The sequence below is a fragment of the Equus asinus genome, chromosome 22 (genome assembly GCF_041296235.1).
Source record: "Equus asinus isolate D_3611 breed Donkey chromosome 22, EquAss-T2T_v2, whole genome shotgun sequence".
Classification (NCBI taxonomy): domain Eukaryota; kingdom Metazoa; phylum Chordata; class Mammalia; order Perissodactyla; family Equidae; genus Equus; species Equus asinus.
Genome location: NC_091811.1, coordinates 68,870,524 through 68,896,475, shown reverse-complemented (window position 1 = coordinate 68,896,475; position 25,952 = coordinate 68,870,524). Strand labels below are relative to the sequence as shown.

Sequence of the window (25,952 nt, the reverse complement as noted above, 5' to 3'; positions counted from 1 at the left end):
CAGACACCACTGTCCTCTTCCCACTAGGGTGGTGTGACAGCAGTAGAGCGGCAGGAGTGAAGGGATGGGAGCAGCTCACCCCAGGAGCAGGCCGTGAGGAAACCCACCCCCAAAGAGAATTTAAAACAATACTCAAACCTACAACAGACAGTCACCATGCACCATCAACTCAGAGAAAGATGCCGGGGTCCCCACAGGGCAGCCGCTTCCCACCCCAGTGCCCTCGGTAAACCGTCAGCAGGGGTTTCATCTGTTTTGTTCACTGCTGTATCCATCACCTAACTGTAAAAATGATTGTTACTGAAAGTATTTCCTCCAGTCTTCCGGGTGTCAGATTTATCCTACCTCATGGACATTTGGAGTGTGTCTTCATACTGTGTGCATGTGTGTGCGTGTGTGTGTGTGTGTGTGTCCACAGTGCCCAGTGGTGAGCACGAGGCAGGCACTCAGTGAATACTTGATCAGCTTCATGAGGGTCTGCACCCCCCACCCAGATGCTGGGATGGGAAAGGGCCTTGGCAGAAACGTCGTCAGTGGACAAGGCAGCCCGAGGAAAGCTTTTCACGACAAGGCAGAGAGAAGCAGGAAAGCACAATGCAGTCCTCCCTCGAGCCCTGTGTCGGCAAACCACAGGCCCAGGCCCTCGCGTGTCCTCCTCTGCTGCTGGATGCTGGAGACGGCCGGCCTTCACAGAGGACCCGCTCCGGGCCAGCACCGGCCCAGCCTCTGCGTGGGTCTCGTCTGATCACCACCACCACGTGAAAGGTGCTATCGCTGCCCCTGCTCCTGTCACGGGCAGTGAAACTGAGGCTGGATGAGGTTAAACGACCTACTGGAGATTACTCGTCTGGCAACTGGTCCAGCTGGAGTCGAGTGGTCCACCACCAGTCCATGCTCTAAAGAACACGCGTTTTAAACACAGACTATCCTAACCACGTTAATTACCATAGGTTATTTCACTTTCCACAAGTATCTAGAATTGAGAGCCGCCGGTCCTGTTTTGGGCCAGGCTTCTGTTCAGCCCTTCTCCTACTGCATCACTTGGAACCCAGAGGTCAAATGGCCGATGGACTCAGACGGCCTCTAACAAGCTCTTCTCACAGAACCATGCATGTTCCCTCACTCCCTTCCCCAACACCACGTGAAGGGCTCATCGGCCCCTCCCACTGGCAGCAGAAGTAAAACATGCAGCTGGTCCTCGACTCCTAACTCGTCCTGCCAGCCACCCTGACAAGCTGAGTCCTAAGGAAAACCCAGAATACCAGATGCTTAAGCTCAACCGTTAGAATGAAATAAAACGAAGCCTGGAGCTGACGTGTCTAAGGGACCTAATGTGTCTCTAAGGCCCCCTCCTGCGAAGTCACCCACTCCAACAGCGGAGAGGCATCACCTCAGCTCGCTCCCTCTCACCCCACAGGCGGACCGCAGGCCAGCCTGAAGCTTGGGGTCATGCCCCCCACTGACCACACAGACTCTGACCCGACTGTATTACCTGGTGTGGGACTTGGAGATGGGGCAGGAGGCATGTGTGCTAACCCAAAGCAGGGCTTCTCAGACCGTAACACACGTGTGAGTCCCGTGGGACCCTGTTGAAACGCAGGCTCGGGTTAAGCAGTTCTGGGCGAGGCCTGAGATGCTGCATTTCCAGCTCCCAGGGGCCAGCACTGCTGCCCCCGACCCCTACTGTGAGCAACAGGGAGGCAGGCGACGCTGCAGGCAGTTCTGAGGGAGACACAGCCTGCGTTGAAGAGGCACTGGTCTCTTCTCCAGAGCCTTCCTTCCTCTACACGCACACAAGCGCACATTCTCCTCCTTGTTCACTGCGACCTCCAGGGTCTATCTGTTCCCCAAACATCGAGCCTCCTCCCTGTAAGCAGCTCTCCACACCTGGACATTTCCCAGCCTGTCCAACCACGGTCTCTGGTGCACCTGGAGGTACCAGGCTGGCGAATCGAGGGAATCAGGGAGGACATCAGCCTGCTCCTCCTGGGCAGACAGCTGCCCCGGGCTCTGCACACAAGGACAGAATGGTTAAGGTCAATTTTCAGAAAACCTCATGCTGACGGGACTGCGCCAGCTCAACATAACAGTAGATCCACACAGACAGACAAGAAAATCCAGAGCAGCACATTCAATGCTCCTCCACGGGCACATGACCCCAAAAGTGGTCCATGGCCAAACAAGTTTGAGGAGCACTGCATGCGTTTCCCCTCCCCAGTTGCACATGAGTACATCAAAGGCTCTGAAAAGCCCTGCAGTTAAGGCATTCACTTTCTTCAAGCCAGTGAGTTACAAGCTTATTTATGGATCACGGAACTTTTATTTTTCCCACAGCATCTCATGGGGCCAGTTTTCCATAGAGCATTTAGGGCCATCTGTTTTACAGAGCCAATAATTCCATTTTTAAAATATCTTTCAGATCTGAAAATCTGCCTATGAGATTCAAACTGGCTCCCAGGAATTTTGCAGCCTAGTGGTAAAGAGTTGTCACTGACGTTTTTTAAAAGCACAGTTCACAGGCAATGCAGGAGAGCGGAAGTCACCCAGGATTTGTAGTACACACAGCTCTGTCACTTACGGCTGTGAGCCAGGCAAGGAGACCTCCATCCCAGGGCTGGCGTGCGGAGGGCAGCTAACCTGCGAGAGAGCCTGGTGTGTGGAAATACTCAACACTGTGGGTATCTGAATAGGTTTTACAGATGTCGTGATCACTGAACCAGCCCACAGCCTCATGGTCACGGACTGGACCTGCTTCCACTTACTCTCGCAGATCTCTATTGCAGCCCCACTTGACTGCATGCACCTGAGCAGTTTTTATCACGCAATGGCAGGGGATCTGACCATCAGACTTTTCTTTAATGGGCCTGAACTCTGACAATCTTTGCAAATCTTTGCATAGCTCAGATGCATTCTGAGTCACACCTTCTGGCAGATAATTTTAGATAGGTTTAATGTCTTTCCCTGAGGTTCGCATTCCTCTAAAACCTTCCCTAAAACATCAATTACTCTAAAAGCTGCATGTAGAAGAAAGGGCACGCGTTCTAGGGCCAGTGCATTTTAACCCCAGCGTCGCCACTTGCTGGTCCATGGAGAGTTACTGCACCTCTTTGCACCTCACCCTCCCGATGCAGAAAGGATGGATAATAGTGTGCCTATGTGGCAGAGCTGGTAAGAGAATGGAACGTGTAAAATCAAATACGGAATTAAATAAGTGAATATGTAAAGTGCCAAGAACAAGGTCTAACACTTGGTAAATGCTCAACAATGTTAACTCCAACCTCTCCCTGTTACTAACCCACCATCTCACCCCCAAAGGTAGAGGGAATCTGATTGGGCAAACCATGCCAGGACCTCAATAGCAACTGCCTATAAGGAGATGCTCTGGTCCTGCAGGAAGGACCATTATAAATTACCACGGAGACTAGGATCATATGAGATTTCAGACCTTCCAGATAAGAAGACAACTCTTTGAATAAGACTTCTGTCCACTTTTCCCACAGCAGCTAAAGTTCTTTCTTCAAGTTAGAAAAGTGATCCAGATGATTAAACAACACTGGTGGAATTCACCGTGCCTTCTCTTAAGGAGAAGACACACAGAGGAGAGAGACTGGACAACTTCTGGCAGATTGCTTCCAGGCCAGAGATGGTGAGGACACACATGGCCCACCCTTCTCACAGGAACCAGCCAGCTGCTTGGATGGAGTGAGAGGAACGTGAGGGCAGGACAGGGGCAGTTAGTGTCTGCGTTCAGCCCACAAAGCACCTAGAGCAGAAGAGCCAGCTCAGAGTGTGGGCTCAGACCTTGGGAGCCCACCAGCTCTGTGAGTGTGTGTGTGTGTTGACCTTGCACAATGTCAAGCCTCCCTTCTTCCCTTGGTCATTTGGCAAGGATGTTTTTGTTCCACAGACAGACTTGTCCATGACTACTGAGATTCAGGTCTGGTTTCACTCTGTCTTTTCCAGGGGAGAGGCGGGGAGATCCACAGGAATCTGAAGCGGGCTCAATAACAGAATGGAGAAGACAGAGGAGGGGGTCAGTGAACTTGAAGACAGATCAATAGAAATTATCCTATATGAACAACAGAGAGAAAAAAGCTGAAAAAATGAACTGAGCCTCAGGGACCTGTGTACAATATCTAACATTTGTCTTGTTGGAGTCCTAGAAAGAGAAAAGAAGGACAATGGGACAGAAAAGTACACGTGAAGAAACCATAGCTGAAAACTTCCCAGATGCAATGAAGAACAAATTTGCAGATTCAAAGAGATGAGCAAATCCCAAACAATACAATCTCAAAGAAAACCATACCCATATCCAGTTGCATCATAAGAAAACTGCTGAAAACCACAGATAAAGAAAATAGCCTGCAGCTGGAGAAAAATGACGTATTACATACAAAGGAAGAATGATTCAAATAACTATTTCTTATCAAAAACTGTGAAGATTAGAAGAGAGTAGGTCAAAATATTTTAAGTGCTGGGGAAAAAAAAACCCTTATCAACCAAAAATTCTAAATCCATAATCATCCTTGAAGCCTTGAACATTCCTTTCACAGTAATAGATTAAAAGAAGTAGACAAAGTCAGCAAGGATATAGGAGACCTGATCAATGTCAACCAACTTGACCTAATCAGCACTTCAGGGCACCTCCCCCAGCAAGAGCTGAAAGCACATTCTTCTCAAGTGCTCATGGGACGTTCACCAAGACAGACCGTGTCCTGGATCAGAAAGCAAACATTAACAAATTTAAAAGAATTACAATCACACAAAGTATGTTCCCTGTCCATAATGGAATTAAACCAGAAATCAGTAACAGAAAAATATGGAAAATTCCCAAACATTTGGAAATTAAATAACACAATTCCAGCAACCCATGAGTCAAAGAGGATATCTCAAGGAAATTTAGAAAACATTTTGAGCTGAAAGAAATTAAAATATAGCATATCAAAAACTGAGGGAGGCCGCTAAAGCCAGACAGAGAAGGAAATGTACAGCACTGAACGCTTACATTAGAAAAAAAGGGAATGGTCTCAAACCAAGAATTCAAATCAAGCTTCTACCTTAAGAAACCAGAAAAAGAAGAACAAATAAACCCAAATCAAGCAGAAGAAGGAAATAATAAAGAGTAAAAATCAGTGAAATTGAAAACAAAATAGAGAAAAATCAATGAAACCAAAAGTCTCTTATTTGAAAAGATGAATAAAATTGATTAATATCTAATGAGATTGATCAAGAAAAAGAGAAAAGAAACAAATTACAATAATACGAGGAACAGAAGAAGGAATATCATTGCAAACTCCTCAGTGTCTGGAAAAGGCTAATAAGAAATACTAGAAACAATTTTATGCCCGTAAATTTGAAATGGACAAATTCCTTGGGAAAAAAGAAAGAGAATAACAACCTACCAAAACTTGCTTAAGCAGAAAGAGATAACATGAATTCCTGGATCTACCAGATAAATTTAACGTGTAGCAAAGATCTTTCAACAAAGCAAGCTACAGGCACAGACCACTTCACTGGTTAATTCTACCACGTATTTAAGGAAGAAATGAATCCAGTGCCACCCAATCTCACTGGGAGAATCTAAGAGGAGAGAACACTTTCCAACTAATTTTAGGAGGCTATAATTTCACTGATACCAAAGCCAGAAAAATGTCACATAAGAAAAGAAAACTGGAGATCAATATTCTCATAAACACAGATGCAAAAACCTCAACAGGGGCCGGCTGGTGGCACAGCGGTTAAGTGCACACGCTCTGCTTTGGCGGCCCAGGGTTCACCTGTTTGGATCCCAGGTGTGGACATGGCACTGCATGACAAGCCACGCTGTGGAAGGTGTCTCACATATAAAGTAGAGGAAGATGGGCACGGATGTTAGCTCAGGACAAGTCTTCCTCAGCAAAAGGAGGAGGATTGGCAGATGTTAGCTCAGGGCTGATCTTCCTCAAAAACAACAAAAAAAAAACCTCAACACAAATGAGCAAATTGAATCCAGAAATATATAAAACAAATAATACATCACAGCTAACTGAGGTTTGTCCCAGGAGTACAAGGATACTACAATATTCAAAAATTAAGCAAAGTGGGGGCCAGCCCCATGGTCAAGTGGTTAAGTTTGCACGCTCCACCTCAGTGGTCCAGGGTTTCACCAGCTCAGATCCTGCACGTGGACATGGCACCACTCATCGAGTCATGCTGAGGCGGCGTCCCACATAGCAGAGCCAGAAGGACCTACAACTAGAATATACAACCAGGTACTGGGGGGCTTTGGGGAGAAGAACAAGAAGGAAAAAAAACAGAAGATTGGTAACAGATGTTAGCTTAGGTGCCAATCTTTAAAAAAAAAAATTAAGCAAAGTAGCTCACCATATTAACAGACAGGGGAAAAAACATATGATCATATTAACAAATACAGAAGTAACATTTGACAGAATTCAACATCCATTCATGAGAACAATTCTCAGCAAACTAGGCGTAGAAGAGACTCTCCTTAAGCTAACAAAAGGCACTGCAAGAAACTTACAGCTAACATCATACTTAATGATTAAAAATCTGAATGATTGCCCTCTGAGATAGAGGACAAGGCCAGGATGTCTGCTCACGACTTCTCTATGCAACATTAAACCCAAAGTCCCACCCAGTTCAATAAGGCAAGAAAGATTATCCGAAGGCATACAGTTTGGAAAGAAGGACACACAACTGTCCCAATTTGCAGACAACATGATTGTCAACATAGAAAATCCCCAGAAATCTCTAAAAAACTAATAAAGGGCTTCACTAAGATTGCCAAACCCAAGCTCAGTATATAAAAATCAGTAATATTTCTATATATTGGTAGTGAATAGTTGGAACCTAAAATTTGGGGAGGAAGTATTATTTACAATAGCTCATAGAAAACTGAAATATTTAGGTATAAATCGAACAAAATATGTGCAGGATTTGTATGCTGAAAACTTAAAACACTGGTGAAAGAAATCAAAGAAGGCCTAAATAAATGGAGAGACACACCATGTTCGTGGATTGGAAGATACACACTACATGATTTTAAGACTTATGAAAAAAATACAATAATCAAGATAGTGTGGTATTGGCAAAATGATAGGCACATAGATCAATGGAACAGAAGAGTCTAGATATAGATCCACACAAATATGGTCAATCGACTTTTTGCAGCAGTGTAAAGGCAATTCAGTGGAGAAAGGTTATTCAACAAATGATTCTGGAATAAGTGGACCTTCATACACAAAGAAATTAATCTCAACCCCTATCTCAAACCTTACACAAAAATTAATTCAAAATGGATCATAGACCTAAATGTAAAACTCTAAAATTTTTATAAGAAAATAGGAGAAAATCTTTGGGAATTTAGATTAGGCAATATCTATATTACTTAGATATAAAGTAAAAACAATGTAAGAAAAACATGATAAATTAGACATCAAGAAAATTTAAAACTTTTGCTCTGTGAAAAGGCACTGTTAAGAGAATGAAAACATAAACTACAAACTGGGAGAAAATATTCACAAATCATGTATCCAACAAAGTTTTTATATCCAGAATATTTAAAGAGCTCTCTAAACACAAAGATAAGAAAATAACCCCAAATTTTTTAAACAGGCAAAAAATTTGAACAGATACTTCACCAAAGAAAATATATGAACAGCAAACAAACACATGAAATGATGCTCAACATGACATGTCATCAGGAAAAGGCAAATTAAAACACAGCGAGATGCCACTGCAAGCCTATTAGAATGGCCAAAACAAAGTGTTTAAAAACTGGTAATACCAAGAAATGGCAACAAAGAGAAAGAATTGGATGTCTCACACATTGTTAGCGGTAGTGCAAAACGATACGGCCGCTCTCGAAAATCTGGCAACTTTATAAAGTTACGTTTACACATACAACATGACCCAGCAGTCTTTATTCTAAGATTTCCCTAGAGAAATTAAAACTCTTCAACACACAAAAACCTGTGAATGAATATTTATAGCAGCTCTTCGTAACTTCCCCAAGGTGGAAATAATCCAAATGTTCTTGAATGGGTCACTGGGTAAACACACTGTGTTATAAACATTCAGCAGAGTCTTTCTCAGCAAGAAAAAGGAATGAAGTCTTGATCAAAGTCATTACGCTTAATGAAAGAAGCCAGACTCAAAATGTTAGATACTGTGTGGTTTCATTTACGTGACATTCTGGAAAAAGCAAAACTACACGGACACAGAACAGAGGAGTGGTCACCAGGGCTCAAGGTGAGTGGTGGGTTTGACCACAAAAAGGAGGTATAAGAGAAATGCTCCTGGTAAGGGAACTGTTGTGTGTGCTCATTATGGTAGTAGTTGCATGACTCCATGCACTTGTCAAAACCCACAAGAAAAAAAATTGAATTTTACTGTATGTAAATTAAAAATAAAAACAGAAAGCTGGGGAGCCAGCCCCGGTGGCCAAGTGGGTAAGTTCGGCGCACTCCGCTTTGGCAGTAGGTGGAGACCTACCCCACTTGTCTGTCAGTGGCCATGCTGTGGCGGTGGCTCACATACAAAAAGAGGAAGATTGGCTGTTAGCTCAGGGCAAATCTTCCTCAGGCAAAAAAAAAAAAAAATCAAGCTAGAGTGGCTATATTAATATCAGAAAATAAGAGCAGAAATCAATGAAATAGAATACAGAAAAACAATTAGGAATATAAATTTAACCAAAAGTTGGTTCTTGAAAAGGTTAAGAAAACCGATAAACTTCCTAAGAAATTGATCAAAAGAAAAAAAAGGCACAAGTTACTCATATCAAGAACAGCGAAAGGATTATCACTATAGATTCTACAGCCATTAAGAGTGTAGTAAGGCTGGGCCAGCCTGGTGGCGCAGCGGTTAAGCTCAAGTGCTCTGCTTTGGCGGCCTGGGGTTTGCAGGTTCAGATCCCAGGCATGGACTTACACACTGCTCATCAAGCCACGCTGTGGTGCCGTCCCACGTACAAAATAGAGGAAGATTGGCACAGTGTTCACTCAGGCCAAACTTCCTCACAAAAAAAAATTTTTTTAATAAGGAAATACGATGAACAATTTTATGCTAGTGAATTCGACAACTTAGATAAAATGGACAATTCATTGACAGGCATAAACTGCCAAAGCTGATAACAACCTACGGACAACCTGGACAGCCCAGATCCATTAAAGACACTGAATTGGACGGGGGGGAAACTTCCTAAAGGGAACCCCAGGCCTAGCCGCCCTCACTGGTGAGACATGCCCCAGATTCACAAAAGAAATGTCACCAACTCTACCCAGCTCTCCTGGAAAACAGAAAAGGAGACAACACAGCTCAGCTCATTCAATTCTTCCATCGTTTGAAACATCAGCTGGAGAGCAGTGCTCTCATTACTTACATGGCCCCCAGATCGAGATCATTGCCCAGGAACTCCTCCAGCAGACTCGTGTCGAGGTTTGGGTTCCCCAGGGTGCCATGGGGCCCCTGAGCTGCAAAGGCAAATGGAAAAACTTGAGACCCATGAAGATTTCGGAATGGCCAATTGCTGAAAACACCGACATGCTCACACTCAAGAATTTGAAAGCAACTGCATGGCATGACGCATTTACTGAGAGTGCGGTCTTTCTTCCATTCACGTGTTTCCTTCAGAAATCCCTCTAGACGTCACCTCCTCCAGCAGCCTGCCCTGACTGCCTAAGGCTGGCTCAGGTGCCCTTTATATGCTCCCATGAAGACCACGTGCTTTCCCTTATACACTATCATAACTGTTTGCTTTTGCTTTTCTCTATCCAAAGTCTTCAAGGGCAGGGACTGTGTCTTTCTTATTGTGTCAACAAGGATCTATGGTATTAAAAAAGGCAGCAAAATACATTTTTTGGATGGATGGATGGTTGGTTTGCTGGTTGGACAGATTATTTCCACTTAAGTTCATCAAGATGATCTTGCTTCACATTTTTGGTAGACTTCCCAAAATGCAACACAATATTTCTGTCCTTTTTCTTGGTTTAAAAAATGAAAATAAACTTATTGGTTTCTTTCTGATCATAATAAAAATGCTAGAATTTAAAAAGAATATAAAATATAGGAATATATTATAAAAAAGAAAAAACAATCTTTATTTGCAGGCAATCTGACTCTACATCTAGCAAAGCCAAGAGAAACAATTGACAACGATTAGAAATGATTAGAAAATTCAATAGAGTAGTTGGTTAAAATTATATATAAAAACTAATTACTTTCTTATATACAAAAAATAACTACTCAACCATCCAGATAAATACAATGAAAAAAGATTTCACTGAAAATAACAAAAAGCATAAAACAGCTAAACATACATTTAGGGACAATTTTTTTTCAAAAAGCAAAAATCTTTATGAAGGGTCATAAGAGGAGATTTGAATAAACAGAAAGACCTACATTGTTCTTAGACAAAAAGACTCAATATTGCAAGATTTTTACTAGACATTATTTAGGATGTCTGCCAAACCCATATATTCATTTTCTGAGAGCTTTCTCCTTCTAAGAATGGTCTCAGCATCCATATTTGTAACACAACCTCCAGAGGCACCTCAATCAGGGAGGACCAATTCATGGGTTGGCCAGTGACCAATTCAATTATTTCTCCCAGGAATCTGAACTAGACTTTAAAGCTGGCGGTGGAGATTAAGTCATTTAGTAGCTAAGGCAGAGGCTGGAGCGATCGCCGGAATATTTCTGCCACGTTCACCAAGGTCCCTCTTGACTTTTCACCCTCACTGAGGCCTGGTTGTTCCACCTTTACTCCAACTACAAGACAAACTCTCGTATATGCCCAATGAACCCTTTTAAACTGGCTTGTATGTTACCTGAAATCAAATAATCCCAAAGTTAATGGATTCTGAAATTCTTCTGGAAGAATAAATACCCAAAAATTATGGAGGAGGAGGTAAATAAGAACTGAGAAACACATGAATGGACACGTCAAAGGAAGACAAGTCCAGGATACATCAAGCAACATGATGTGCACAGGGAATAACAAGGACTTTTAGTACACGATAAACACATCCTTTGACACCGGTGAGAAAAGATTGATTATTCAACAGAAGTTGTGGGGAAAACTGCTTAGACACTTAGAAGAAAAAACCTGGATCATTTTCCCACTTCCACACCAAAATTCCAGCTAGATCAAAGATTTCAACATAAACAAATGAAGTTGTAGAAGGAAAACATGAGTGAATATTCTTATGATCTTGAGATGAAGAAGGCTTTTCCGAGCACGGCATGAAAACCGAAAACTGTAAAGAAAAAGCCTGATAAATTTCACTTGACACACCTTGAGAGGGAAAGAACTTTCAACATTTTATCTTGAAATAACTTAGAAGCTAAGAGAAGCTACAGGAATACAAGGAACTCACGTGCACCTTTCACTCATGCCCAGTTATCCGCTCTACGGGGTTTCCAGGCACCATGAACTGCGCAGCCCTTCACCTCTCTACCCCACACCAGGACCCTCAGGTCACCGGGGACCTCGTGTTCTTCCAGGGGTAAGCTGCCTCTGCATTCAGGCCCTTGCACGAGCTGCAGGAGGGCCAGCTTGTACTCAGCTTTCGGCGTGCTATCTCCTCCAAGGGCGCTAAAATAAAACCTTAAAAATTTGAGCACCTCCCAAATATGAAGAATTGATGGGCACCAGAGCCAGGTGGAAGGGAGGGAGGAAGGAAGAGGAGAGAGGTGGCCAACTGGATTCAGTGGCAGGAACTGGGAGGGAAGTGAAGGGAAGACAGTCCTGAAATTTGAGACAGTCAGAAGTGACCTCCTAGCGCAGTTTAGTCTTGAGCTGGACTTTGAAGAAGGGCCAGGATGAAGACGAGCAGGGCAAGATGTAGTCATCCCTCCACTGAGTCAACCAGGATTTGTTAAGCCCCTCCCGTTCACACGCCAGGCACCGTACAAGGTTCTGGGGACACCGCAGCGGAGAAAAAAGACAAGATCCCCAGGGGCCTGAGTTCTAAGGGAGGAAAGGGGGCAAGAGCGGGGGTGAAGAAGGAGATGCAGGACGTACGAGAAACAGTAAATACCCAGGGTATTTTCAGACAATGATGAAGATGGAACCGAGTGTGATAGTGCAGGCACAGAGCTCCTCTCTCAGGATGGAGCACCCGTGCAAAGACGGAGGGCAGAGCGCGCCCGGCACGGGGAACAGCAAGGACAAGGCTTGGGGGCTGGGCTGTGCTCAGCATGTTTGAGAAACACCTCATCCAGTGTGGCCAGAGCCCAGCAGCAGGGACGGGGGGGGGGGGGGGGGGGGGGGGGGGGGGAGGGGGGCGGGGGGGGGGTGGCATCAGAGCAACGGCATCTGCATTTCAAAGGTCCCTCCGGTTGCTTTAGGGGAAGGGCTACCAGGGGACAGAAGAGGAGAAGAGGGATCAGGTCCAGCACCGTCAGTCACCAGGGACACCCAGAGGTGGTGCAGAGCTCTCACTCTGGGCCAAGCACGAGGAGCAGCGCTTCCCCCGCAAGACGGCATTGAGCCTCAGAAGAGCCCCGGGGGTAGGCATCAACACCACCCTAGGATGCAGAGAAGGCCAAGCAATCACACAGGTCAACCAGCTACCCCGGGTCGCACCAGGAAAGGAGGGCAGGGAGCCAGCCAGCCCTGTCCTACCTCCTGAGCGTGCTCTCAGCACCCACTCGCCCCCCCACCTGCACTCCTCACCCCACCCGTGACAGCCACCACCAAGGAGCACGTGCGTCTCCACCCTACCGGGCTCCAGTGGGCCGGCGGCCAGGGAAGCAGATGGAGGGAGGGGTCAGCTGAGCTTCCCCTGAAGCCCCTGCTGGCGTCCCACCTGCTTCACACAGTGCACATGCACACACCACATCCACATACGCACACACATACCACACTCACACACACCCCCACACACACACAGTTCCCCAGGCAGAGAGCAGAGGCCACCTACATGCTGAGACCTGACCCTGGGCCCCTTGCTCCCCCTCCCCCACCCCCACCTCCAGGTGGAAGCAGGAAATGCTCCACAGCTCCAGGACCTGCCCTGCGGCTCATCCAAGCGCCTCGTGCTCAAGGAGAGGAGCTTCCTCCAGGACACCAGAATCACACCTGCGCCTTCCAGACCCGAAGGAAATTACTCAGCAAGACAAACCCATAGTGCCAGGCAATCATTTTCAGGATCACATACAGGCCAACTCTCAGATGGCTCTTAAAATAAAGCTCATGCTTTAAAAAACAATCATTTCGGGGCCGGCCCGGTGGCACAGCGGTTAAGTTTGCACGTTCTGCTTTGACAGCCCAGGGTTCACCAGTTCAGATCCCGGGTGGCTGCGGACCTACGCACTGCTTGTCAAGCCATGCTGTGGTGGCATCCCACATACAAAATAGAGGAAGATGGGCACAGATGTTGGTTCAGGGCTAATCTTCCTCAAACAAAAAAAGAGGAAGATTGGAACAGATGTTAGCTCAGGGCTAATCTTCCTCAGCAAAACGAGGAGGATTGGTGGTGGACATTAGCTCAGGGCTGATCTTCCTCAAAAATCAATCAATCAATCAATCCTCATTTGCTCTAAATGCCTCAAATGCTGGTTTATAACCCAAACTGCGAAGAGTGCTTGGGCCTCTCACCCGGTAAGGGATGCCTGGTTTCAAACTTTGCTTCCACCCTTTTCCACTCTTATCTTTTGGGAAGGGCTGTCGCAGGCCTGCCCGCAGGAGAAGCTGCCCAGGCCTCCAGGGGTGCCCGAGAGTCGCCCCTTCACTGCACTCGGAGAGCAGCCCCTTCTCCAGCCTGGGTCTCTGCCTCCCCTTCCAGCACAGATGGCTGCAGGATGGGAACCGCCCCGCTGCCCTTGGCCTTGGCAGACAAGAAAAGGCAGGGGGTTACGAAGACCAGCCGCCAGGGAGACCCAGAAACTCGGTTTTCCAACTTGCAGCCCCAGGACCCACTAATAGACACATGTGTGCCTTGGGGGAAATGGGCTTCTCCAAGGGCCTGGGTGGGGTGCGCACAGCCAGGACCCTCCCCCCGGCGCCCCTCCCCACCCAGCTTGGCTGTCCTTGCTGTTTCCTGGGCTCCCTTCCCACATCGCTGTCCTCAACCCGGATGCCCCTGGTCCCTCCTTTATCTTCTCTTTCAACCTCTGTCCCATGACAATGCTGCCCCGAGTGTTCAGACAAGAGGCAAGATGACAAAGTTTGCCTATCACAATAACTCCAGGTTTTTAAAAGTTTAAAAAGCAACAGTGAGGACCCCCCAAATGGTGGCCCTTTGGATTTAGACTTAAGGATGGTTTCCCTCTGACACAGCATGTTCATGAGAAATTGGTGCAGGATGTTAGTGGATGTTCCAGAGGAGGAGTGGGGCAGGGGAGGAGGAGGAGATGGAACCGAGGAGGAAGGACCTAACGCTCTCCTTCTCTCATTTCCTAGAGATACCTTTGTCCCGAAAATAAAGCTGCATTGAAAATCTTGGTGTTGGTGTTGAGAGCCACGGCCAGTTCAGAGTCAGTGAGGAAAGATGACATTTCCAACCCTTAGTGGACTGTTTCATTCATTTCTTCAGCATTTACCCAGTGTCCACTACGTGTCCAGGAACAAACCCAGGGAGGAGCTCGGAGTCCAGTGGGAGGGACAGGTGTTAGACGTCAGGGGGATGTAGACGTGGACCCCACGGCGGCCGTTCCATGAGGCTGGCCAGCTGGGCCCACGACTTCCTGCACGTGACGCTTGGGAGGAATTTTTAAGGAGGAGCAGAGAGTGATAAAAATGTTCTGGGAACAGAAAAGAGCACACGCACGTGGATTCAAGTGACCAGCAGCAGGACTGCTGTGGAGACGTGCCGACAGCCCGGCCAGGGCAGGGGCGGGTGAGGGAAAGGCAGAGCCCTGCACAGCGCCCACCGCAGCAGCTGCACTTCCACCTCAGCAGCTCCTGCAGGGACGCGGCGTCTGTCTGTCCCTCTGCTCAGCTCTAAGCCCCTCTGGGGTAGAAACTGCCTCTTTTTGTACAGATCCTAAGCACCTAGGATGAGTCCAGGAACGTAGTAATTATTCAACAAATATTGAGTTTTTGGGCAAGTAATAAAATTCAAATGAATAAATGTGCTTATGGATGCTGGAGGGTGTATCTAGAGAAACCGGCAGACACCAGATTGTGAAGGTTCAGAGGCATCAAGGTAAGGAGCTTATCTGGAAAGTTACGGAGACTCTGAAAGTCTTTAAGCAGGGGGCGACGTGACCAGGTTTATATTTTTGAAAGGTCATTCTGCCTGCTGTTGGGAGACTGGACTGAAGCTGGGCGAGACTAGAGTAAACAGACTAGCTGAGGACACTGCCAACTTTAGCCTTTCCTCACTAAGTCACTCAACACACAATCGAAGGCCACCTGCCATGGATCAGGCACAGTGCCAAGTGCAAGAGATACAAAGGCCGAGGAGCCATGGGAGGGAGGGTCCTGGTTCCACAGCCTGGGGCCAAATCTGGCGGAGACACTTCCCAGCTGTGCAACCTTGGGCAAACCACTTAGCCTCTCTGTGCCTCAGGTGCCTTATCTATAAAATGCGGATAACAAGGTCATCTACCTCACAGAATTATTGTGAGGATTAAATGAGACAATGCATATAAGGTGCTTAGCATAGTTTCCAGCTCAATAAAGCCTTGTTGCACCATCGGTTTCTATGCTCACAAAGTTCACAGCCAGTGAGAAAGACTGACACAAAACATAGCACAGCAACCCGATGGGACATCAAAGGTGCACACAGGCATTATGGGACACCTAAGTGACTTAATAGGAGCCAAAGGGTGCCAAGAAAAGCTTCTAGGAGCAGGGTCCCTGGGGCTGGACTGTCAGCAGGGGCAGATCCTGGGGCCTCGAACGCCAGGAACCCTGATCTGGTACCATGGAGGTGAGCTGGGAAGTGAAAGAATGTGCAGCAGCGTGCTGGGGCCAGCTTGTCCATGCTGTGCACGCCTCTTCCCAACTCCACATTCAGTGTCTTTATCTTACTGGTTTAAAATCAGCCATAGGGGAGGATTCACGCTGTGGAAATTGGCAAAAACTACAAATCGGGGATTTTTTCCCCAAAGAGTTGGTTATTAAACGTTTACCAGCACAGCACTGGATGTGAGCAGTCTCTGAGAGGAGCAGCCCACTGGACTCTGTGACCGACGGGAAGGAATCGAGTCGACTCTCCAGGCCCTGTTTTGGTGGCTGGATCAGAGGTCATGTGGTGCCTTGCGATAGGAAATATGAGAGTCGGGTAAGCAGGCCGGGAGGCAGCTGGAGGAGTTCATGTGCTCAGGGCCAGGTCACTCAACCCTGTCCTCGCACACTCGGAGAGAGGAGTGAACTGCAGGGCACTGCCCCCAAGGGCAACTTCACCCAGTGACCCGCAATCCTGGGAGTCTCCCCGGTCCTCTGTGTCCAGAAAGCGCTACGATGGTCCAGGAAGAATCTAATCTGTTCTTTCTCGCAGAGTTAACACAACCCACTGCTGGAAATCATGACCAAGTTAAAGGACTCTCTCTGGACTTTATCGTGATATGAGTCATCTGAAGTGTATGTGCCTGATAATCCAAAGATAAGGGGAAAATTAACCTTCATTCAATTTGAGTAAATAGTTCAAGCACATTGTGCAACAGCCTACGTGGGTTTTCTATAACTGCTACAGATGCAAAATTCTGGAAAGGATTGCTGAAGAACTTGGCTGCCGGCCTCTGAGCAGAGCAGCAGACATCCAGGGGCCCGCACGTGCCACCAAGAACTAGCCGTGCGCTGGCCCCACGGCCTCTCCTCTTCGGCTGCCTGACTGCAGAGTAGCAGACTCTACGGGAAACGTGTGCCTTGACTTCAACTGGACACGTGACAAAATCGTCAATTCATTCACTCAGCATTCAATAAACATTTAATGAGGTCCTGCGTGCAAGCCCGGGGACACCACGGTGAGCAACACTCAACCTCACCCTCAGGGAAGGAGCCCAGATGGTAACAAGGCCGTACTCACAGGGCCTGGCCAGTCAGACCCAAGGAGACACGCGGGGGCTTCCGATCCCATCTGAGGGCAGCAGTCAAGGACGGCTGTCTTTGCAGCTAAGATGGAGAAAGGTCGAGAACTACATGGGAATCAGGCGAACTCACACCTGGGAGGACAACTGCACCCAGGCTGACCTGGAGAAAATGCGAAAATCCAGCTAAGATGACTATCCTTGTCCTTCCCAATCCGTTATCGGTAATTTGGGTAAGAACAGAGAAGGCACACTGGCCAAGCAGGTGGACGGCCTGAGGGAGGCGGGCAACCACAATATAGAGTGAGAGCCCGTCTGATCTCGCCGACTGGATTAGCGGCTGACCCTGACAGACGAAATCCAGCAGCTGAAGCATCAGCTTTACACTGACTTTAAATGATGTCAATATGGGAAGGGGAAACTGGGCTCGTGGTGAATGGTGATAAAGACGCAGGGCTGTTTGTGGCATCCTCACGAGGAAGTGCTGGGGATGCAGGCTTCTAAGCACAACATCGCTGAGTACAGGACCAGGGGTGAGGGCCCTGCTCTTCTGTGCACGGGTCCGGTCTTGGTGGACGTGGCTCACACCTTAAGAGGAATGTTGACAAACAGTAGGGTGTCCAGAGGAGATCCAACAGAGCGGGAGAACCACAGGCCGAGTCAGGAGAGCCGGTCAGTGGATAAGAGTAACAGGGCTTAGCACACCGGCTGAGCACTTTGAAAGCACCGGGCTAAGAACTTTACGTTTCCTTTCTCATTCAATCCTCACAGTACTTCTCTTTATCAGATAAGAACTATTCTCATCCCCCTTCTCAGAAGAGCCAGCGGCCTCAGTGGGCTTCGGTAACTCGCTCCAGTTGCGATAACACAGCTGTCATCGCAGGGCTCAGGTGTCCTCTACCGTCACATAATGTACGTGCTCCTGGACAGCCTCGCTGTCCGCAGAATCGTGCAAAATAACGAAGGAGAGTAGGGCTGGAGGAAACCACTTAAAGAATAAGAAAAACAATAACATTCTTAATAAAAATTTAGGGGAGACATCAAGTTATTACTAATATTGCTAAGTGCCTCAGAAAATATAGGAATTTGACCTTAATAAAAAAGGACGTTAGAAGAGGTTGTAAAGAAGAGTTACAGCCACTGAATTATGAAGGGAAGAGAGGAGGAAATTGAGATTATAATAACTGGTTTAAATCAATCACGTTGGAGCTGACCCTGCCAGGGATCAAGGACTCTCCCCACCTCTGAACTCATCCAGCATCGTTAGCAGGAAAGAAGGGGGGTGCACCACTGTCAAGCAGGCAACTGATGGTGTCTGCCATGTATCACTTGAATATGTTGTGGATCTAAGACCTTTGGCATTAACGTTATTATAATTTCATATGAACGTGTCCTATGTTGCTTTTTCACAAACTCAGGTCCACTCGGTGGGAATAAATGATTGCTGATTGGCTCAGTACCTCTGGAGAGCTGCCCTTGTGACATGTGCACAGCTTCTCGGTGAATGAAAGCTCGCCGGGGATTTACAGCAGGAGGCGAAACTGTCTGTCTATTGAATCACATAACCTCAATCTTCACGAAAGTATTTCAGCGTCTTCACTGGCTGATTAGCAAGTTCACACTCCTTCTCCTTTTAAATTAACAATTTGAAATGTGTATTAAGTAAGATCTTCTGGGCCCTCTGGGAGTCTGGGCATCCATTTTTCCAAGAGTTTTGGAAACTCACAGCTGAGCCTCCTCCCGGCCCTGCAACGTGAGCATTTAGCTTTTGTGCTTTGTCCATTTTCTCTTCAATTACATATACTAATGCTAATAAATACAGGAAAAATAAAACATCAGAAGAGAAAGAAAACACAATAAGCCACATGTTAACCAATATTAATTTTCAACCATAGATGATAAATTTGGGAAACAGAAGCTGACAAAAATGTTTAAATGGTATAGGGACACCCCAAGGAATCTCGTTGATTTTACATCCAAGGTCTTGAAGACTTATCGTTCTGGTTTGGTCTCCCAGAAAGTCCAATTTTGCCAAGGGCCAAAGAGGAGGAGGAGGAGGATGAAGAGGAAGGCCACCCCAAAGGAAGGACAGCTAAAGGGGGACACCCGCCCACAGGCTCCACAGGTGGTCTGGCTCACCTGGAATGCACAGCATTGACTTCTAAATCAATGTCCCCAGGGGTTGGACCCTGAACAGCACAAATTCAGGAAAACCTGACAAGGAAGCTGCCCACCCTGCGGCTATCAAGGGGCCTGTCCTGCCTTCCCGTCCTGCCAAGCCAGGCAGAGGGGGAGGGGACAGCCAGCAGAGCAGCGGTGAGGGCTGAGCTTCCAGCCAGGTGCAGGACAAAGACACAGGTCTCTCGGATGCGAGAACTAAAGGAGGGAAATCCAGAAGACTCGGAATCCTGGAAAGAGACAGACCCGGAGTTCCTTATTTATTGATTCGAAAAGTATGGTTGAGCACCTGCAATGGGCCAGCCCCTGGCCATCGAGTGACACATGCTTCGTTCCTCCCAGTGGCCCACAGGAGACAGACAGAGTGCACGGGAGCCCTGAGGGACTGACGCCCACGCCAAGGCCTCAAGGGGGAGCAGCAGTGGCCTGGTGAACAAGGAGGCAAGGCATTTCAGAAGGAGGGAGGCATGCAACCCGGAGGAGAAAAGCCTGAGATCCGGGAAAGGGTGGGTCAGGCAGAGCCGGGTGGCCTCCGGCTCCACTGAACTGTCTGGCACACTCCCTCGAGGAGAAAGAGATGGGCTTCCCACCTCCAAGCACTGCGGGCAGACTAACCTGGGGCCCACGGTCCTGCTCCTCCAGGCTCTCTCCTTGCCAGACTCCACTCAGCCTCCCCAACCCCCTGGAGGCCCACTTCCACGCTCCTCCACGAACTGCCCGATTTTAGGAAAGAGCCTGAAAACCAGTTTAGCCAGAACCCCCATCCTCTGTACCTGCTCACCCTCCACACCTGCTCAGGCTCCTTGTCCTTTGCCCTGCTCACATCTGGTGGGCCCGGAGCTTCAGCAAGAACCCTCTGGGTTGGTTCAGCCAGGATCGCCCCACCCTGCTGCTTGGCCACAAACACCCACTTGCCTCGCTGTGTTGGGAGTCGCCCCCAGTCTCTCTCCCCCACAGTACAATCCTCTCACATCTGTCACTACACCGGCTGTGACAGCCCCTCCCGTGAATACGGTCACCCTACCCAGGCTTCAACAAGCGTCCGTGGACGTTTCCAACACGGCGAGTGCTTGCACACAGTAAACGTCCCCCCTTCCTAGTCCTCCCCTGCCCCTCCCCCACCCCAACGCAGGCTCAGGACCATGAGCCGGTGTCAGGCGGCCCAGTGTCCCCAGAGCAGGGGCTGAGGCGAAGCCTGAGGACAGCAGACTCGCTGGCTCTGCTCTGGAGGGCGGAGGGCGAAGCGAGGGAGTGGAGCACGGAAGGAGATTTTCCAAAGACCGAGCGCCTGCGAGAGGACTCGACCCCCAGCCAGGGAGCACGGAGGCCAGTCCGCGTCTTCGCCCCTCCTTGGGGAGGCAGAGTGGCACTGGCTGGGAGGAGGCAGGACTTGGAATGAGAAGGCCAAGCCTTCGCAGCCAGCCCCACACTCCCTGATGGGATGTCAGAAACATCCGTCACTGCTTTTAGACTCCATTTATCTCATCTGCCAAATGCCTTCCCCTCAGCGTCGCGTGAGGGACCAAAGACTTGATGGAAACGGAAGTTTATAAAATGTCACAGGCTATAAACAAGACAGGAAAAATTGCAGAGGAGAAGGAAACTTTGAAGATGGGTTAGGAAGGGACTGGTCAAACGAGGGAAGGTGAAACTTGGTGGCTGTGTGTGGATTCTCGTTGTTTCCAGCGTTTCCACAAGCAGCAGCGAAGGGCGGCCAAGTCCTGAGCACGGTCCAGCCCCGCCTCCCTGACCCCTGCAAGGGTCGGCCTCGCGTGCAGCCTGCTTCTCCAGGACGTGCAGCCTGCTTCTCCAGGACGGGGGCAGCCTCCGTCCTGTCTCCTCCCCACACAGGCGCAGAGGAAAGGGAATTCTCCAAACGCCCTGGAGGCCCCACACTTGCTGAGACGAGTGGAGACTGGATTTCAGAGCGCCTCTGCCGGTGACTGGAATCTGCCTGGCTGTGCTGACGGCTAGATCTCACTCTTTTCTCTTCAGGCACAAAAATCGTCCCAAAGGACATTTAGTCTCAGCCGAAGGGCCCTGACTGGCTGTTACCTCGTGGAACGTGTAAGAAATAGTTTGTCGCTGTCCTTTCTGCCTCTTCCTGCATATAAAACATCTTACGTAACTGAATAGATTTGATCCAAAGCACCAAGTCTGCTAACCCAACAGGGCCGAGGACACAGGATCACCGTCTCTACTCTGCATCTGCAGAGTCCAGACCCCACTGACCCCAGTGCACACGCAGCACGCACGTGGACGAGGGGGTGGACTCCCGTCAGATGCTCTAATCCGCCTTCGCGCTTTCAGCACACACAGCACAGCTGTGCAGACGACAGAAGCGTTTCTACACGTGCTTCCACGAGCTTTTAAAAACACAAGTTGCACCGGGGTACTTAGCAGGATGTTAAACAGTAATATACTCTTCTGATTTTTTGTTTTTGGATATCCAACCTTTACTTCCTGATGATCCATAGACAGAAACAACAGAAGTATGAAAAGCTTTGATACTTTTCAAGGAAGCAGAGAATTTACTCTAATTCTGTGCCTCAAAGCCAGGGCAGGACCGAGCGGCCTGTCTGAGGTCAACGGTCACCACGATCAGCAGAGGACCTTTGCGTCTGTATTTTACACCCCCCGCCTTTTCTGAAGTACGGCTGACACACCGAGAGCGAGTTCTCCGGCAGCGAGCGCATCGCACAGCACGCGGAGCGAGAAGGAAGTCCTCTCCTCACCCTGGACCCGCCGTCTCCCAGCTCCCGAACTCCTGACAGACTCACTGTGGAGTCGGCACAGAACACTTGAGACTATTTGAGGACAGGACAACGTGTCCCTTCCTGCTTGGATTCCACCCCAAACAAGGAACGCCCACTCAACCTTGGAATGAGGGATTAAGTTTCTCTGCCTTGTCTTTCCCGAAAAATGTTGATCTCAAGACCAAGAAGGAAGAGCTGAACCTTTCACAGTAAAAGGAAACACTCAGTACTTTGTCCTTTGTTGCCTGGCAATGAAGGGCTATAAATAGATTTCATGATGATAAAGGCTCTGGAATTAATGTGAACATGTAAAAGTTACAATAACTCCCTGAGACAGGAGTGTTTGACAAAGAAATGTATGGAAATATATTTTTTGTAGGCATTGTTATTTCAGAATAAATAAAGCAAGCCATTTGGTCCCTTCCCACTTGCAAATGCTACAATGAAAATCAACAGCCATCATGTATTTCATTATTTCAACCTTTTATCACTAACCCTCACAATCCTAAGAGGTTGGCATCATTATCCCCATTTTATAGAAGGAGAAAACTGAAACTTCAAGATGTTCAGTAATTGGCCCAACGTCATACAACTCAGAAGCAGAGGAACCAGGATTCGAACCCAGGTCTGCCTGAACTGAGGCCCAGGCCATCAACAACACACCACAGATTCCTAGGAAGCACAGTTCTCAGCTCCTAATAGTTACGGGTACCGGTCACTCTAACCCTAAGGGAGTGACACTATTTCCAACTACCAAGTCATACAATGGTCTCCTTAGAACACGTGACTTCCCAGTGCTACACGTGACAATTGCTCCTTACATTGCTGACACCAGGGTATCAGATATCGGGGTACCACCTTGCAGGACTTCTTGTTCTGAGTCTGGTTACCAAAAAGAAGAAGACTGAGAGTTAATATTTTCTACCATAGTGCTGAGCAAACCCAGCTGTGTAAATCTCTCCACGGATTTCGTCTGCACCGAGCAGCCCCACAGGCTGTGCTGGTGTTCTCATATCTGTGCGCTCTCCGTAGCAGCCTCATCTTCTGCGTTCTGGAGCTGACTGTTCCATGAACGTGAACTCTGCCTTCTCACCACTAACAATGGTGCCAGAGCCGGGCTTTTCCAAAAATGCCAGATGGCACTAACCTACCAACTGATCGCAGTCTAGAATAATTTCATCTACGGAACTGAATTACATGCAAATCGTCACAGGCCAAAAAGCCCTGGTTATTTGAACAGGAGCCCTAAGTTTCACAGCTAGCCCTACTGATGCTGCCTCGTGACCTGTTTAGAGGACACTGCACAGCGGAGAGGCGCAGAGGCCCTCAGAGGAAGACACACGTCCGTCCAACTCCAAGCTCGGATGCAGAACAGCTGTGTTACCTCGGGCAAGGTACACACCTTCTCTGACCACAGGCTTCCTCGTCTCGAAAATGTTGACAGCATTATCCGCCTGTTCATTTTGTTGTGCAAATTAAGGATTAATACAGCTAAACGTCTGAGGACGATGTCTAACATAGAGTCAAGTGTCCATTTGATGGTAACGGTTTTCTTATGATCACAGGCTGCTTCAGGGAACTTCTTTAAAAGAATAAACATTTTGCTCAATTACAGAATACTGGTAACACTTTCACTGCACAGTAACTCGATGTCACGCGTTACACAAAGCAGTTCCCGTGCGCCACCTTACTTTGTGCCGGTTCCTCTCCTGTGAAGCAGATGTTGCCCCACCTGACAGATGAGGACGCAGACCCAGAGGCCCCGTCGCTTGCCGAGGCAGCATCTTCAGTCCGTGGTAGAGGCGGGATTTGAATCCAGGGCAATCTGGACACGGCCTGTGGGACTACGGTGTCGCCCATCAGCACACGGGCAGGCTGCAGTCAGGAGCCCAGGATAAAGGTGTGTGACTTGCACTGGTGCCCAGTGTCCAGAGCTGACCCGGGTGGCCACGAAATGCAGCCTCCGGTGAGAGAGGCGCCGCATCAGACAGTCCCCAAGATCGTTCCCGCAACCCCAGGTCCGCTGCCCTGTTTCCTGGGGCCTGGGCCTTTCGTTTTGCTCAGCACTGCAGCTTCCACTCCTCTGTTTGACTCCTCATGTCTCCTGGTGACTGCTAAGTATTGACTCTGATTCTCAGCTCACGACCCAGTTTGAGTGGCAGCCTGAACCTCTCCCCTCGGGACTGGGTTTTGAGTTCTCTCCATCCCCAGGTGGCATCTCTGCCATTTCCTACTGAGCACCACGCCACCTCCATCCACTTCTGCCAACACAGAGCTCCTTTCAGGGGAAAGAGAGTTTCCACATGGGGGACGATCACTACTGTGGGTCACAGACCCAAGAGTAACCCACACAGAAACGCTGATCCAGAGTTGTGACCCCAGAAGGATCCTGACAGTAAAATATCTGTAAGAAAAGGGGCCGGCCTGGTGGCACAGCGGTTAAGTTTGCACACACCACTTCAGCGGCCCAGGGTTCACCAGTTGGGATCCCGGGTGTGGACCTAAGCACCGCTTGGCAAGCCATATGCTGTGGTAGGCGTCCCACGTATAAAGTAGAGGAAGATGGGCACAGACGTCAGCTCAGGGCCAGTCTTCCTCAGCAAAAAGAGGAGGATTGGCAGATGTTAGCTCAAGGCTAATCTTCCTCACTAAAAAGGAAAAATACGAAATAAAGAAAAAAGAAGTATCTGCACGAGAAGGAGCTCAAGCCGGACAACTGCATAAAGGCAGCAAAGGCGCCTGCTCCTCCACCAGAAGTTTTGGTCAAGAATCTCGTTCGATTTTTTTAAAACTGCTTATTGAGGCTATACTACCCAAGATAATATGCTCATCCTTAAAGGAACACATAGAACGAGCTAAACAGTTTCTCTTTGCAGTGAGTTCATAATTGTACCATCCAGGAGGAGGGAAGGTAATTATAAAATAAGACGGATCAAGCTAAATCCCAGGAAGAGCGCAGGAGACAGCGATGGGGCTCCGATCCGCTAGAGATCGGGGGAGTCTTGGAAAAGCAGCCAATGCAGGCAGGCCGGGAGGAAGTGTGAGTGTTCCAATGGGTTGGGTTTGGAATCCAGGAGAGGCCCAGTGTGTCCTGAGATTAGAGCACACACAGAGGGGCAGGGAGAAGCTGGAGAAGGCAGGTGGGAATTTAAGAAATTTTTTTCCTCTTTATTCTACACTTTGGTATTATTTGAAGTTCATGGTTAACAAACTGAATTCACTTACTGTCACCCTAAAAAGAAAAAAAAGAATCTCGTTCATTTATGCATGTTTAACAAACTTTTTTTGAGTCACTGCCACACGGAAGACACCAAGCCTGCAAAGATGACAGAGACAAAGGCAGGTCCTCGCCCAGAGATGCTCATGTCTTCACTGGGGATAGACAGGTGAGCACGTAAAGCAACTTCTGAGTGAGGGGTGCACGCCCAAAATTGGATGAGGCGCTGGAGAAGCATGAGCACTCACTTCTAACTCTGCCGGGACATTTGCTGGATGAAGGAGGAGGAAAGCGCATTCCGGGCAGAAGGCACAAGGACCCAGTGTTACGAAAGGGCGGGTGGCTTCAAGAAGCATGAGGAGCTCAGCGGAGCTGGGTATAGATGACAATAAGAACAATGCTGATGATGATAACAGTAGTAACAAACACGCGGTGGCCCAGGAGCTGTCCTGAGCCTAGTGCATCTCGAACCATTTACCCCTCATGAGAGTCCCGTCAGACGGCACTGAGAGCCCAGTTTTACAGACGCACACCTGAGGCACTGAGAGATTAAATAACTTGACCAAGATCACACCGCTAGCAAAGGATGGAGTCAAGACTAGAGCTCCAGCCCTGGACATGCTCTCACCACTTGGAGCAAACAGCCCTAACAGACGTAAGGATGGGGGAGTCCCCGGAGGTGAGGGTGCCTGCAGTGTCACAGTGTTACACTAACCACGGTGCTCAGCTCAGGCAATGGAGAAGCAACAGGAATGTTCAAGCAAGGGCATTCACGTGAGCCACAAGCAAAGTGGAAGGGCGTCAGCCCAGGGAGAGAAGTTAGG

At 48.3% G+C, this 25,952-nt stretch overlaps 1 protein-coding gene across 9 annotated transcripts in view; it reads right to left on the bottom strand.

Annotated features, from left to right (window-relative positions):
• The window catches only part of MYRFL (myelin regulatory factor like), a 118,874-nt gene that overhangs the window by 82,186 nt on the left and 10,736 nt on the right, over positions 1 to 25,952 (bottom strand). For all 9 annotated transcript variants that reach the window (XM_070495076.1, XM_070495077.1, XM_070495074.1 and 6 more), the window contains exon 2: positions 9,380 to 9,470. In XM_070495076.1, the coding sequence (XP_070351177.1) occupies positions 9,380 to 9,470 (91 nt within the window). The remainder of the gene's footprint in view (positions 1 to 9,379; positions 9,471 to 25,952) is intronic.